The 16,649-nt window shown below is 35.8% G+C and overlaps 1 protein-coding gene across 1 annotated transcript; it reads right to left on the reverse strand.

Moving 5' to 3' along the window:
- Nucleotides 1–1,703: 1,703 nt before the first annotated feature.
- On the reverse strand, nucleotides 1,704–9,812 carry LOC149080656 (UPAR/Ly6 domain-containing protein crok-like). Its single transcript, XM_089239841.1, has 3 exons — nucleotides 9,692–9,812; nucleotides 6,398–6,556; nucleotides 1,704–3,179 (listed from the first exon to the last, which is right to left on the reverse strand). Exons 1-3 carry the CDS (start codon nucleotides 9,753–9,755, stop codon nucleotides 2,938–2,940), a joined length of 465 nt encoding a protein of 154 aa, XP_089095967.1. The 5' UTR covers nucleotides 9,756–9,812; the 3' UTR covers nucleotides 1,704–2,937.
- Nucleotides 9,813–16,649: the final 6,837 nt, after the last annotated feature.

Here is a 16,649-nt window from a genome sequence, read left to right on the forward strand (position 1 = left end):
ACGTACAAGGGGGAAAAGAAAAAGGGGGGGGGGGAAAGAGGGGGAAAAGAAAGGACAACCTGCTTCACGGATCTTTTTTTCGTTTATTTCCTATATTTTAACAAAAATTCCAGTTTTTGAGATTTATCTCTGCTACTTCAACTATAAATCGTTGAAATTTGTTGCCAAAAGCCTTTTTTGAGGGATTAAATTCTAAAAAAAAATTACTTGTGTTATATTATTTCACGATCTCTGCATGTTTAGTATCATTCGAAAGAGGAATAATGTGGCTTTGTACAATGATAATAATTATTATCTATTTATAACATTTTTATTTTATTTATTATTTATCATATTTTATTGTGAGTGATGAACGTTTGCTGCTTAACACGTGGGGATCCAAGATATTATTGTAAACAGCATGTTTTAGTCCTTTGAGCTGAAACGCCGTGTATAATTATTATTGTAAAGAGCGTGTTTAAGCAGCACCTCCTAGAGATAGAAGGCCTCCACACGAGCTGCTAACTTCATCTGAACGTCATGAGAGTAGTCCGGTAAGACTACCTAGCAAGTTTGCCATGTTTAAAACCACGGCATCCTATTTCATTTCTTCTTATTTTAGTGTAGAATGTTACTTGTTGGCTCACAAATACCGCACGGTGATTGGATGTGGGGCATAGAAATCGTCAACTATGTACCTGATCGCGTAATTACAATCCCTACTCTCTTAGTAACACAGGTCTTTCTTGGCTACTATATAAACTCCACTCCAGTTTTTTGAAGAACATTAAAATATTTAATTTATCCTGTAAAGAAGACAACAAAATAAGTACTGTACATTTTTTCCCTCGCTCACATGCACACTGTTACCTCGTAACAAGCATCCCCATATCTTCTTATTTTCCTTGTCCCCAGAACCAAAATCAAACTACCACGCAATGAAGCCCTAAAAGAGATTCAAATTAAGTCCTCTCTTTTCTGGATCAGTTCTTGAACTTCAACATGATAGCTACCATTCTTCGCTGGTGATTCGGTTATTGTGAGGGAATAACAAAAATAAAATGCATAATGCAGAATTTCTTTTTAATTCCTTGAAAATTCCCTTTGCTTTGAATGATCCCTTTAGGTCAAATAGTGTTTGTTTTTGTAACTGTCTTTTTGTCTTGTTTGGGTTTTTTTTTTTTTTTTTTTTGGTCTTGTCTAAATAAAAAAAAAAAATCCACGTATTATTTGCTATTATCTGATAGTTTAGGACACCCATTGGATTCAACTCCATTGAAAGTTTTTTACCGTGAATGATTTTTGTCCTACAAAATGTGTTTTACTTTTGGACATTCATAGTTTGAGCGGAATGAGCTTTCATAACGAAATTTGCATTCAAAACTACGGTTTCTTATTGGTTTAACCAGGGCCGTAACTGGGGGGGGGGGGCGGCAACTGTCCCGGGCGGCAAAATTTAGGGAGTGGCACTTTTGGGTGGGAACAAAGAACACCATTATAAAATTATCGAATTTTAAAGTTGTGGGCGGCAAAAATCCTAGTTACGACCCTGGTTTAACATAAATATTTTACTGTTTTAGGTCTTAGAAACGAGAGAGAGAAGAGCATTTCATAAAAATTCAATTAGTACCCCAGGGGTTTAGTTTTTTTCTACAATACTAAACTTCCGCAACCCATAGAAACTCATTCATTTCGACTCATGCAAATAAAATCACAGAAAATTTCTGAATTTCAAAATTTTATTGCTTTTACACTGAGAAAAAAATTCAAGTAAAAAGTGAAAAATAATTTTTCTCATTATTTGTAAACAAATACATTTCCATTCATACAAGTACCAAAAATGGCAAGAACTTTACCATTTTGGAAAAATAATAACGATAGAAAAATCGTTATCTAACCATACATTATTCTACATATTAATAAGTTTCATACAAGAGTCAGTTCAATATACACTTGCTCACACTAGCTAAAAAAACACTCTCAAAACATTTCCCACCCATAACTTTATAATACTTTTTCTGAAAAAAAAAAGAGGAAATTATATTCGTTAAAATGCTTTCCAAAACACCGGGTCAAATACCATTATTTCATCCTCAACGAGATCACGGGGGTAATTAAATGGACTTGAATTCAAAGGTAGGAAAGCAAGTCTGTTTTCTATGTCATTTTGCCAAAGGAGAAGAACCTTTGAGTAATTAAAAATGATAATTATGAACTGAGAAATAATATCAGCTGCTATTCAAATCTGAATAAATTGTTGTTTTACGTATATGGTCACATTTTTTTACTCATTAATTTATCGACATTCAACTATAAATTTATCGACTATATTATTGGTTTAAGATGACATTGGAAGCAAATATTTCTTTATTAAAAGTTTTTAAATTTATTGGATTTCCTAACATACAAAATAACAAGCACCACAATCTTAAGATGATAATAAAATGTTGACTAATTAAACTTAGAATGATAAAAATATGTACACTACTCGTAAAATCGATGAGAAACTCTTGATGAGTTTCTTTTCGAACTGTCTCGTATTTTTCTTTTAACAATCAAGAACACGGTGGAATATTTAATAATATATAAAAATCTTATGATATAAATTTAATATCAAAATTTAAACCTCCACAGACGGGTATAAATACTCATTTCACGTTTTTCGCCATACTTATATAATGAGAAAAAACACAAGTGACAACAAAATATTTTTTGAACGAATTGTGTATGACACATATATTTACAAACGAAAGACTTGAAAAACAAACACAAGTTAACATAAAAAATACTGCACCCACGTGACTTTCGTTTGATTATTCAGTTCAGCTTAACTCGAAATAAATCGGGCCACTGCATAACGACGCAAAAATATTGTCTGATTTCCTTTGATAGCCACATCTCAATACATCTTTATTGCGCTGTAAATTACAAATAAATCTAGAAGGTTAAGCCTTTTCTTCACCTAGATATCAAAGGAACGACATGATTTAACAGGTTAAGAGCAATAAAGAAAAAGACAGTCATAAATGAAAGTGTATTTCGTGATGAAGTGTTGCACCCATCCTTGCTATTGCAAGTGCATGTTTCCATAAACACATTGTACGTCCCAGTTCTCATTGTGCAATAATTTTCATTTCCAGTTCCTTCACCAGGAGCACCCAAGAATGCGCAACTTCGGATGAAGCGCCAATTTCCATAAACTGATAAAAGAAACGATCAAATAATTAATCTGTACATGGAAACGCACCACACAACATATAGATACATATCCAAAGGTATCCAAAACCACTGTAAAGGGGTCATTCAAGTATTACGTCAGCATCGATGGCGGGGGGGGGGGGGTTCCCGACTCGCTGACTTTTGATGACAGGGAGGAAGGGGGTTGGATGATGCTTACGTCATCAACCACCCTTTATGAAGATATGAAATATTCTTAATGGCATCTCATTCAGTGTGCCAAAAACGGAAAAAACTTCTCGATAGTTATTGGGCACCTGAACAAACATTCTCCCTATTGATAAGTCCCCCACAGAGCCATTTTAGTGATCTCTAAATGTTTCACGGATCCCTCACGTGCTCAGGAAATGTGCCCGGGCAGCTTAAGTGCTCTGGAACTGTGCCACGTATTACTCAAGTGATCTGTACTTGTGCCACGGATCAGTTAAGTAATCTGGGAATGTTCCGCGGGTAACTTGAGTGATGTGGAACCGCGCTGGGGATCGCTTAAGTGCTCTAAAACTATGCCACATGTCATTCAAGGGATCTCTAAATGTGCCACGGATCGTTTAAGTGTTCTAGAACTGTGTCGCGGGTTACTTAAGTGATCTTTGAATGTGAAAGTTATCTTTGAGGCCTACGTCAGTGATCTGAAAATGTGCAACGGACCACTTAAATGGCCTGGAATTGTGCCACGGGTCATTTAAGCGATTTGTAAATGTGCCACTTAGTTCATTTTCACAAAATTAGGTTTGAGGGGGCAAGCCACATCAGATAACTTTCACGGCCACATTTGGTGTGCGGATCAAGGATTTACCATATATGGCTTAAAGGGTGGGTCGCAATGAATTTCTTAAAGAGAAATTTTGAGTTCTTACCCTTCAAATAGCATTGAAATTAACAGAAATTGATTATAACATATAAAAGTATTTTCTTCCGAAATTTTAATTTTTAAAAAATATTTTTTGCATTAAAAAATTTTTTTTTCGTCTGGGGGAGGCGCACGAGTCCCTTATGCCCTCCTCCCGGGTACGTTTCTGATCCCACCAATATGCGTTAGGAGGTGGGGGCAGTGCTGACGAAATTTTGCTGACAAGGGGGAGGGGGTCAGAGTTTTGCTGACTTTTGCTGACAAGGGGGGGGGGACAAAAATGGCTACAAATTCGCTGACGTAATACTTGAACGGCCCCAAAGGCCTATTCTGGAAGAAACACGCGTGCTCAGTTATGAAACTGCTGCGCCGTTGGAAAGGGGAATTGCTTCAAGTTTTTATCCAATCTTCCCACCAAGGTCATGCACGTGCATCTCTAGTGTGGTATTGCTTTGAGATTCTTTTCACAGCAGTAGCGTTTTCACTGCTAGGCGACACATAGACGCCACAACCTAAGGTTCAGTGCGTGCTTTGGCTAGCTGAATTCAAATCAGTGACGCGTTTTAAACGCCGTGTACGAACTGAATGAAAAATGTGGAGCCTCTCAAATCTATATCAAAAGCATATTTCTGCAGCGGTTTTGATTTAATAACATCTCAAATGCAACTAAACATTTCGCAAGATATTAAACTCCGTTTGCACATCTGCACAGAGCCATTAATATCCAACTTTATTGACCTGCAAATAAACTTGGAGAGTTCCCTCTTTAATACAACTAAAATTTGTAACCAATCATGAGCGTTCTCTCAATATATCGTTTTAAATGTATACTTCATTAATGAAAATGCAATATTTCTAATTGTATTTGCGTAGTTACATTTGGTGTTGATCTGTTCAAGTTAAAAATATTTTTACACTTAGATTGTACTGTGCAATATTCGGTCATTCAGACGTGATAGTCTGATTTCTACAAATGTCGAACTTTGACAATGTTTTATGTGAATAAAATCTCCATTTTTTTAAAAATCAAATTTGCATCGGATCAAACTTGGTGCTATACATGACACATTCTGATATAAAGCACGTGACATGACGCTATGCGAAAAAAATTGAAAGAAAATTCAGGAATATCTAAAGCATCTTATACACATCAGAGGTATTTAACCTTTTTCAAATTCGCGAGCACTGCCTATACTCATCATAAAAAGAAGACCACCCTTACGGAAAGTTTAACATAACAATGCTTAAAATCAGGTTAAAATCAGGATAATTTCAATCCTTGAATGCAATTTCTACAGGGTGTTTAATTGTTACGTTGATCAAGTGCTCGCGAGTACGAAATCGGATACGAGCATCGAGCACTCTAAGTTCTTCAGGGAGCACTTTGGTCCTCGCGAGAAACGGGTTGAAGATGCCTGTTGTACATGTTACAGCCTCGATGCATCCATATTTATTGATTCTCTCTTATGCTCTATGATTTTTCCTGACACTGTGCTGCAAGTCAGTAGGTTTTTTTTTTTGCACAGTGCTTACACAGTGCATACGCAGTATAATACTTCTAGGTTCAAACTAGACCTCCTTGCTCTCTAATTGTCATTTTCAGATTTCATCATCAGAAATCCCTTTATTTTTATTTTTTATTCTCTTTCATTTCCCTCACCTATATTTCATAGGTGAGTTAACCCTTTAATTATCATAGCAGATATCACTAAACCCTCTGTCAAATGGCATTTCCTTTTTTCTTGAAAGTGAAATATCTCTTTAATGGGGGGCGATGAGAGTGTTAAACAAAAAAAAACAAAAAAAATGCACGTACTTCTTTCATTCGCATTTCTTCTTTTTTTCATTTCTAATTCGTCTACTCCACACTTGAAGATCAAAAAACTACGAGCTGCTGTTAAAGTTTGTGTGTTTTCTTCATATCAATAGAAGAAAAATTATGACGTACAGCGTTAGCTCTGTAGGCCATATAATCAGGGGCGTAGCCAGAAATTTCGTTCGTGGGGGGGGGGGGGGGACCAAAGTGACAGAACAATGGATTTGGCCATCTTTTTCCCTTTTTTCGGTCATTTTCTCACATTTCGGGGGGGGGGGGGACCAGACCCCCAAGTCCCCCCCCCTCGCTACGCCCTTGCATATAATGTATTAAATACTTTATGTATAGTTTCAAGAGCTCAAAATGTCATTTTCAGACAAAAAACCTTGGTTCGTTCTATTCTGATAAATAAAAAAGTAATCTGTCACCTGTTTTAAAAAAGGTTTAATTCATATTAATATCACGACACACCAATCTTTTTACTAGATTATATATTTATCGTTTAAAGTATTCACCTTTTTGTCTAATTTTCCTGCACATTGTGGCAGGAACTCCAGGGTAGTGAGTGAGCTTCTGAACATTACAATCTGTTATGGGTATTGAAGTGTTATCGAAAGGATCGATGCATCTCGGATCCGCGTCAGATCGACAAACCCAGCATTTGATAGCTTGAACTGCAGATTAAAATTGAAAATTTTCATTCAATTTACCATTCTGATATACGAATAAAAAGAAACAAAATTGTAAAAAAATATATAAATATTAAAAATATGCTGTTTTATAATAATAAAACAATTAAAATAAACAGAAAATGTGCAAACTAAATATTATGTGTGAGTGCACAAACTAGTGAATACAGTATACATAATATATATACAGGGTGTCCTGTAAGTGCTAAAAGAGACATTCTGTATCGGTTTCGAAAGTGAATGTCATAAAATAAAAAATCTAAATTTTTATATGGCCCTCCGTTCTCTAACTTCCACTTAGAAAATTGTTGCAGTCTCTTCTGAAGCCCACAAAAATAATCATGTTGCTAAGTGCAATATTCGCTGAGATATATTTGAATTACAAAAACAGAGACAAGTTTGGAAAGAACAGCATAAACTAACACACAACACTTCTTTCATTCATTTATGCTGTTCTTTCCAGTGGCGGATTAAAGTCGATCGAAGCCCGGGGCGCAAAAGAAAACATTGGGCTCCTTGAATTAGAAAAAAGTGTAAAGTTTGGGTCTTTCAGGGCCCTTCAGAACTTGGGGCCCCGGGCCCGCCGTTAAATCCGCCTCTGGTTCTTTCCCAACTGTTCTCAGATTTTCGAATTCATATATTTCAGCAAATATTGCACTTAGAAACATGAATTTTCTTTGTTCGCCTCAGGAGAGACAAGGCGGAAACTTTCTAATTGGAAGTTGTACGAGGGGGGGACCACATAAAATTTAGATTTTTTATTTTGTGACACACTATAAAACTGTATCACTATAAACTATAAACACTATATCACTCTCGAAACTGGTACAGAGTGATTCCTGAACACATTTTGATCATTTTTCAAGTTAGAACCATACCTCTACGACGAACGGTTGATGAGATAAAGGCCGAATTAGTACGTAAGTGACACCCTGTATAGTAAAATATATATGTAATAATTTTTTTTATAAAATAAAATGATATCCACATTATCATTTGACATAATATTCTAGCTTTTAGAATATCCATCACTAAATACTCCAAGAAAAATATCTTGATAATCTTTAAACTCAGATATTTCATCCTGTAGATTTGAATTCAATTAAAATTTCATAGCACTACACAACAGCTGTAGCCATGGCCCTCACATCCTGGAGCAGGGCCCCTAGGATGGAATGTTTGACGGGCCCCCAAGCCAGCCTTTCACGGGCCATTCCATAGTGAATTTATAGCGTGGAAAACACAAAAAATGATGGTAATCATTAGGCCTTTCAGCCCCACCCTGGTGGGGGGCATGGCTGTAGCATATGATAAAAGTGGTGTATTTTCATCAGTTTATCTGAATTTTCAAGAGCTGAATGTGTCCAAAGTTATATTTAAATTTAATAGTAATTTATCTTAATTAGTGGTTTATCGAAACTAATTAACTGTTGTATCAAAAACAACCCGTTTCATCAAATTTCTTTCCTTTGTCACATTTACTTTCTTATCTTTTGATTACATTGCCAAATATTTCAAAAGTCTAGCTAATGATGCAGTAATAATAACTTTTGATATATATAATATAGTGTGTTACTTTTTTCAATTCTATATTCTTTTATATTCATGGTTTTTACAAGGAGAAGGCTAATGAAGCTCCCGGTTTATCGACCATCATTTTTTACGCCAGTTGTCCCCAACCCAGTGATCGCGGATGCCTTGGCTCCCGGAAACGATAAACACATTGCTGTGTAACAATTGCAATGATATGTTACAGTTAATGAAGAGAATAAATTTGGATATTTGCATCCGCTACCAACGAAAAGTCATACATTCATCCCTGGTCGCATAAATGTTTGGATCCACTGTTTTTACGCCATAAATTGGTTGTAAATTCAATTTAGGGGCTTTCCATAAGTCTTGAATTGACGCCCGTTAAAAGCCATGGCCTAAGCTCCCGATTCTGAATGCTGGTGTTATTTTATATATTTGTTTTTAGATTTAAAAAAATATTTATGAATTTCAGTTTTCGCATCTTTTGGTTCAAATATGATGCAACATTTCTTAATAATTTTTAGGGACCTTCACGTTCAATAGTGTGGCATATAAAAAAAGTTATCATGTTCACATCAAGATCCCATTTTTGTTATCTTAATTCATCAGGAACGGAAGTCTTGCATATGACAATCATTAAAAGCAACAAAATGGTGAATCACATAAGGTGTCATTTGTTCAACTTATTTAGAGTGCGTAAGTAGAGTATAAATTCATATATCATTACATCTTCAATAATAATTTATATTACATTTTGCTCTTCATTCTCTGATTCTCGACTTTCAAGATATTTATCATTTTTATCGAAGTATTTTGTATAAATTATTTAATTGAGGCGCATTTTCATTTTCAGATGTCTGAAATTTAGAAATTTTAATAAAAGAAACAAAATCTTTATGTTCAAATCTTATGTTCCTTTAATTTTTAAGCGTCATGTTTAAAAAAAAACGATGGAAACTTATGTTAAAAAATATTAAGAACATTAAATCCATAATTTGGTTATGAAAAATTAAAATAAGATTATAATGTATAAGTTAAACATTCACAAGCATGGATATGTACTTGTCTATATTCCACCTACAGTAATACAAGAACACGTGTAATAAAACTTTTCTAACGTTAAAAGAAATAAATACTACGGCTTAATTTTAGATAAATGTGTTCACAAATATGCATATGTTGTTCTTACTTAAAAAAGACTGTTTGTAAACAATAAACATCATGAATTAAAATTTTAAAGAACCAAAAATAACTTCGACAGAACAAGTCGCCATCGCCACGCCCATTAAAAAATCCAAACAAATTTGTTACTAGTCAAAACATTCATAAAGTGGAGCAGTTCAATATATTATTGGCAAATCAATCGGAAAAAGAACTTTTATGGTAAACTTCACTATTTAAGAGAAATGACAAAAACTTTTTAATGACACCAAAACAGTTACTCGCCCACCGGTACAATAATACACCTGCCGTTTCACTTGGAAACCGTCATCCACAGCCCTATTGTTGCACAAATACTAAAATTAAACTCATTCGGTTTTCTGTTTAATTAAGCACGGCACAAATTGAAATATATAATTTACTTACCATCTTGAATACACCAAAATCCGACCAACAAAGTTGGTAAAAGCATTGTCCACTGCGCGGACATGGCGGGATTCGTTATGACTAGCGTAGTATAGAAAAAGCTTTTTTTCAAAATATTGCGTTAGCTTCTCTGTGTTTTTTCTTTTTTCCCTTTTTTACCTATTTCTTTTCTACCGATGAAACAAAGTCACGAAAGGGATCATCCCCAAAATGCACTGCTATTAGATCTCGAGACGTGACAGGGTAATAATAATTCTGAAGCGGGTATAAAGATAGTGATAGCGGGAAAAAAGCCACACAGAGAAAATTTCTTCGGAAATTCGTTCTTAAGTACTGTATTAAGAAATGTTTTTATCAAACAATTTAGTAAATTTAAAATTCGAATGTCGTAAAAAAATATCTGAATAATTCATCTCATGCTTGAAAATCCTCTACCACAGTAAATTTAATTTTTTAGAATTTCAGTGTAAATTTATTTGATTTCTATGAAGTATAATAATAAGTTAAGTTGTGTGTACATTGGGAAAATAATTAATTATCAACTTATATACAAGAAATGAATAAAATTTTAACTATTATTGAATTTTTATGGTTTTTTTTATTTTTTTTATTTTAGGTTTATTAAATCTGTTTTAATTTTTGAAAAGAAATAGAAGCATCGTCCTAGAGGGATCCCGTATTTTATTCAAAAATCTTATCTAACAACATATACAGTTGCTGTCAGGGATGCAACTAGGGGGAAACAGCCGGATCTGGTCAATACCATCAATAGCAGAAGGCCTCCACACGAAGCTCGTGCCGTCACTGAAGAAGGTCATCTCACTTATAGAAATTGGATATACTGCAAAAAAGGGTAAAGAGATGGCACATGCGTCGGCCTACTATATCCAATGGAAATAGGTGAGATGACCTCCTTCAGTGACGGCACGAGTTTCGTGTGGAGGCTTTCTGCTATAGATGGTGTTGGTCTGGGGCACGGACGCTGGGCCAGAGAGGGCGCACAATTCACCCTTTTATTATTCTTTCAAAAATATATGGGGTGCCAAAATGCGTTCTTGCCCCGGGTGACCAAGTATCTAGTTGCGGCCCTGGTTGCTGAGACAGAGAGTTATATAGAAATTGCATGCACCATTTTGCATAAAAAGTCCTATATAATATTCTGAAGCATACAAAAATCCGAAATCAATACGATTACAAATATAATTGATATTTTTAGTGATGGGAACGATATTTACCATAATCACTGGCGTACGCAAAGGAGGGTATTGCCACCCCCACCCGTAAAACTCCTGCCTACGACCATGATCATTATGTTATTTGTCATTAATTAATCATTATAAATTAATATCACATAAGAACTTTCCAATATTTGTAATACTATAACGCGAACTGTAAAATGTACCATTGACCGTGTACGTACATGATATTTTAAGAGAACTACAAATACAATATTGTATATGGGAAAGAGGGACAGTACAAGAGATAATATACTGAGTCAAGTGTTATTTACTGTTTGAAAATGCCAGAAGAATCACCCTTTACAAAGAATGATTGTCGTACGCGATTTTCTCCCTACCAAAAAATAGTCACATCTACTCATTGCAAAGCACGCACATAGTTCAAGCCACATTAGGGGCTTTGCGTCGATCGAAGAAAAGTATTCTATAAACCTGAGTAGATTTGTTTTTGAACTTAGTCCCCCTTAAAAACCGGTCTGCAGATTTGTATTAGAAGAATCCGTGTTGAAGATGCGTTCTCCCTCCTTTTTCCTCTCTTTCCTCTTTCTTAAAATTACTCTCTTTCTCATCTCAGATGATTCAGCTATTTTCTATTATATTTCCATCCACCCCTCCCCCGTTATATCATATTTTTTGTTAATACTACACGGAAATGTAATTTTTCTGAGTTTCTCCAAGTAGAAACATATCGTTAAGAATATACAATATAAGTAACCTAATATGCAATATTAGAATACTGTGCTAGTGTAAATTAATAGAATGTATAGAATTAAGAAATTATAACAGATACGGCTGAGCTAATGAGAGACAGATTCAATATCAACAGAATTTAAATACTTTTAAAGTTTGAAAAGAAACCAATTAGCAAGGTATTAAAATTAAACGTCTCTCTGACGTTTAATTATTGGTCTTGAGTAGTATTATAAGAGTTTTTAGGTTCTTAAACAGTATATAAATAGCTTAATGGGTTTTTGAATATGACTTTCAATAATAATCTGCTGTGTTTTTCTTCATTAATTAACACACTTTAAAAAATTCTAGTACGGTATTTATTGAGATGAGAATGAAATTTATATTGGAACACAAAATTCTAGATTTCAACAAGAGATTGAAATTTCTTTGAAAAAAAAAATTGAAACTATGCACAGAATTTTCAACAATTTAACTGCAAGTAATAAATTAAATTAATATGAATTGGTTATCAGAAATGTTAAAAAAAAAGATCATCACCGAACTCCCTAATAATCACATAATTTCCTCTAATTGTTTATTTTAAAGGTGAGAAAATTGTCTATAGGCCATTAATTTTATATAATGCACATTACATTTTACAAAATTATTTTACCATAATCTTTTCTTTATGAGGCCAGAACAGCCTTGGGGGTGGGGGGGCTGCAACAGATGCGGCAGCACCGGATATTGTTTTCGTGGGTAATGTAAACGAGAAAATAATATTAATTTTAAAAAAAATTAATAAGAAAACGTGCGAAGTGGGTGGGCTTCAACCATGAAATTATTCATGGAAAATTTAAAGAAAGAGCGTGACGATTATTATTGCACACGGGTTCTTGTATCTAAATAAGTGCGGTCTTGCATGAGCAAAACAAAAAGTAGACAAATTAAAAAAAAAATTCGTATCCGCCGCTTTTTACATAATGAAATCCACTCGACTCCCCCCCCCCCCCCCGAATGTGGCTATATCGTCTAGATCAGTGGTGCGCAAACGTTTTGAAGTGCGACCCCCTCCCCCTTTTGACAAAAAAATTTATCGGAGATCCTACATCGGCTGACCATATGTCCTGCAACTCTTCCCCCTACATTGACTGACCATATGTCCCGCGATCTCTCTATTAGCTGACTATATGTCCTGGTTTTTCGGGACATACATTGTGCAGGGTGACAGAGTAGCGAGGTGTATGGTCCTTGATTTCCGTATACAGGGTGATTCAGAAAGAATCATCCGATTTCAAAATGATTCTACGATTCTACACTTGATATCGACGATTAAAAAAAGTTGTTAATAAAACGTAGACACATTCGCCTCGTATATTCACATATCACTATCATTCTTTCTATTTTGTGTTTTTAATTTTTAAGAAATATACAATTTTGAGGAATCGGGTGATTCTCTCTAAATCACCCTGTAAAAGTATCAACTTGATATCTGCCGCCGCATCCCACAAGAACGAATGTATTAATTTTTAATTTTTTTATCAGCTGTTTGGATAGCTTGTTTTGCTGTCTGAGTTGTGCCTGAAACGCGACTGTGTATCCCTATTCAAACACACGTTACAAAACATTTTAGGAAAATAACTTCCATAGAATAACATGTGCAGAGACTAAACATTCAAACGTCATTTCCCACGTTCTTTTTTTTGCAAGGACGTTGCACATTCGTGATTCTGGCATGACGGAGCCGATATACAGTCGGATCCCGTTATAACGAATACCGTTATAGCGAAAATCTCGTTGTAACGAAATCTTTTTCAATCTTTCAAATCAATTTACTTAGTAACAATGTATTGCGCGATACCGGTATAACGAAATGAAAAACACGTTATAACGAACTCTAAAACAAGTGTCCGAAAAACAACAGAGTCAATCTCCATCTACTCTTTCAACGTTTTTGAAAAAAATCGGACGAAATTGAAATTGCAAATTCAAACAGTGATTATAGGATCTCCTAGGAAAAAGATCTAACTTTCGAATTTACAAGATGTGGATGCAGCTGTCTCTTTACCTGGTTTCAGAACATTTCGTTCCCGAAATATGCCAGTTACCGGTCCACTCACAGGACAAAAGGTTTTGGAATTCGCACGTGCTGCTGGATGCGAAAACTTTCAAGCAAGTGTCGGCTGATTGGAATCGTTTCAAAGAACTAACAGTATGGTGTGATAGCAAAACAAATTTGCGGGGAAACAAATTCAGTTGATATGAGAAACGTGAATGAATGGAAAGCTGGTGAAATAGCGAAAGGGATAAATAAAAAAATAAGCCTACAGGGCTCCGCCATAGAAATTATGTACCAGAAAGGGCTCCGCGAGTCAAAAAAAGGTTCAGAACCGCTACACTAGAGTATGCTTTGCTACCTTGCAGCATCTGAAGCCTTAGGGGCCGTTCAAGTATTACGTAAGCACATTTTTAGCCATTTTTGACCCCTTCCCCCCTTGTCAGCTAAATTTCGTCATCAGCTCTGCCCCTCTGAATCCTAACGCATATTGGTGGGATCAGAGACGTACACGGGGGGACATAAGAAGGCTCATCCCCCCCCCCCACGATCAAAAATTTATTTTTTAAAAAAAATATTTTTTTTAATTGAAATTTCGAAAGAAAATACCTTTATATGGTGTTATAATCAATTTCTGTTAATTCCAATGCTATTTCAAGGCTATGAACTCAAAGTTTTTCTTTAATAAATTCATTGCGACCCACCCTCTAAGCCATATAATGATAAATCGCATAAAGTCCCTTGGCCCGCAAATGGCCCTGGGTTTATCTGATGCAGCCTGCCCTCCTCAAACCTAATTTTGTAAAAATGAACTGAGCGGCACATTTACAGATCGCTTAAGTGTCTCATGGTACAATTCCAGAGCATTTAAGTTTCCCGTGGCACATTTTCAGATCACTTAAATGACCCGGGACACAGTTCCAGAACACTTAAGCGATCCGTTACACATTTAGAGATCCCTTGTAACAAAATGTGACGTAGTTTTAGACTACTTAAGTGCCCCCCCCCCAGTGCGGTTCTACATCACTCAAGTTACCCACGGTTATGACTTACATTCTCAGATTATTTAAGTGATGCGCGACATACAATTACGAATCAAAGTAATTCTGAGTGATGCGTGGCACAGTTCCAGAGCACTTGAGCGGCCCGGACACATTTCCAAATCACTTGGATCCGCGAAACATTTAGAGATCACTAAAGTGGCCCTGTAGGGCACTTATCAATGGGGGGGGGGATGTTACTTCAAATGCCCACAAACTATCGAAAGGTTTTTCTCATTTTTGGCGCACCGAGTAAGATGTCATTAAGAATATTTCATATTTTCATAAAGGGTGGTTGATGACGTAAGCATCATCATCCAAACCCCCCCCCTTCCCCCTTGTCATCAAAAGTCAGCAAATCACCCCCCCCCCCCCCATCGATGCTGACGTAATACTTGAATGGCCCCTTAGCTAGTTTGGAACTCTAAAACGATATTTATCAGATCAAGAGAACCTTCCAGACCATTTGTTTGAGCATGCGTATACTTTAGAGGAATTTGTTGTTTCCTTGGCTTCCACAATACTTGTGCAAAATAATAATAATAATAATAATTACGGATTATTTGCCTCTAAAATGCTAATTAAGTAAAACTTATGCAAAAAACTCCAATGCTCAATTGATTTGAGTTGCTTTGTGTTATTTTTAAAATGAAACTTCATTCCCTCTTTTTATCATCTAGGAACGTAAATAACTATTTTTTCCCCTAGAATCAAATTCTGCTGTGATTTTTTTTTGTTTTTTTTGCGCATGTTAAAAATTTGAAATTCCTTTATAACGAAATTTTGTTATAACAAAGTGATTTCTTCGGTCTCTTGAAGTTCGTTATAACGACTGTATTGATTAATGTACAATCAGAATTCGAGAAAATGGCATTGTATGATGATACATAGTAATTAGCTCAGCTGAATAAAGGCATTCTTTAGTTTTGGCATATTTTTATAAATAAAAATGAATTTCTTATTCGGAAGTTTTTATTCTGAAGAATCTCTTGCGATCACGGTTTGCGCACTACTGGTCTAGATTTGTATGTCATAAAACCTTTACCAATCAGCGCTTTGAAAACCAGCGGGACCATTTGCTGGAAAAATTAAGGCAGCAAAACTGCAGTACCTGAAAATTTTCGGTGGACATTTTATATCATACATTGAGAATTCTTATGTATTCTATATAACATGACGCGTGTAAGGTAACAGTTGACATGGCATATAGACCCTATAAATTCTTCTAATAAAATAGTACATTCATTATTTTAACGAAACCCTTGAACATTCTCCAAGAACTTCCAACCCCATCTCATCTGTTAATCTCTGCGAAATCGCTATAGTACCCAATTGTCCGGAGAAATACTGTATCCGAGGATGATGTCACTCTCCGCCAAAGCCGCTTGAAAGACTCTTAATGCAGCTTTGCTCTATGCTCTCCGCCATGGATAGCAGAGAGTGACATCATCCTCGGATAAGTCGCCATCTAGTGGCATTGTCAGCAATTGTGAGCTGTGGCCTGAGTTTGGTCCAACCGTCCATGTACGGTTCCGTTCAGTGCAAGGAAAGTTTAAGATATTCGTGGCCTCTCTGGTCTAATGGTCTAAGGCGGTGGTTCTCAACCCGGGGGCCATATGACCCTCTCGGGGTCCTGGGATACTTTAAGGGGGCCATGGCAGAAAAATAAGTGAACGGGGGAGCTATTAAAAGGGGGTTTAAAGGGCCTTGGAGAGCTGTAAAAAATAGATTAGGCTGCTAAGAAATCAGACTTTTAAGTGAAATATGGTGGGGAAAAAATGTGTGGCTATTTTCAGAATCTGATGGAATTGCCCAAAGAACCAGGGTTCCCCTTTATGCACGGGCCCCATCCGGGCATGACCCCGGGATCTACATGTGCATACATGATTCTCCAGAGCTTACATAGCGAGATCTGGTACTATGACTGAAATTTCGAGAGTAAGCCTGCAAAT

This window comes from Pholcus phalangioides, unplaced genomic scaffold, assembly GCF_987345545.1.
Source record: "Pholcus phalangioides strain wild (caught in Gottingen) unplaced genomic scaffold, Ppha-v1.0 ptg000011l_1, whole genome shotgun sequence".
NCBI classification, from domain to species: Eukaryota; Metazoa; Arthropoda; class Arachnida; order Araneae; family Pholcidae; genus Pholcus; species Pholcus phalangioides.

Bases quoted from the DNA above. Each gene is read 5' to 3' on its own strand.
- LOC149080656 (XM_089239841.1), bottom strand. From the start codon at position 9,755: ATGTCCGCGCAGTGGACAATGCTTTTACCAACTTTGTTGGTCGGATTT. The intron at 6,557-9,691 runs GTAAGTAAATTA...TTTAATCTGCAG, and splicing joins ATTTTGGTGTATTCAAGATG to TTCAAGCTATCAAATGCTGG. The intron at 3,180-6,397 runs GTGAATACTTTA...TTCTTTTATCAG, and splicing joins CAGGAAAATTAGACAAAAAG to TTTATGGAAATTGGCGCTTC.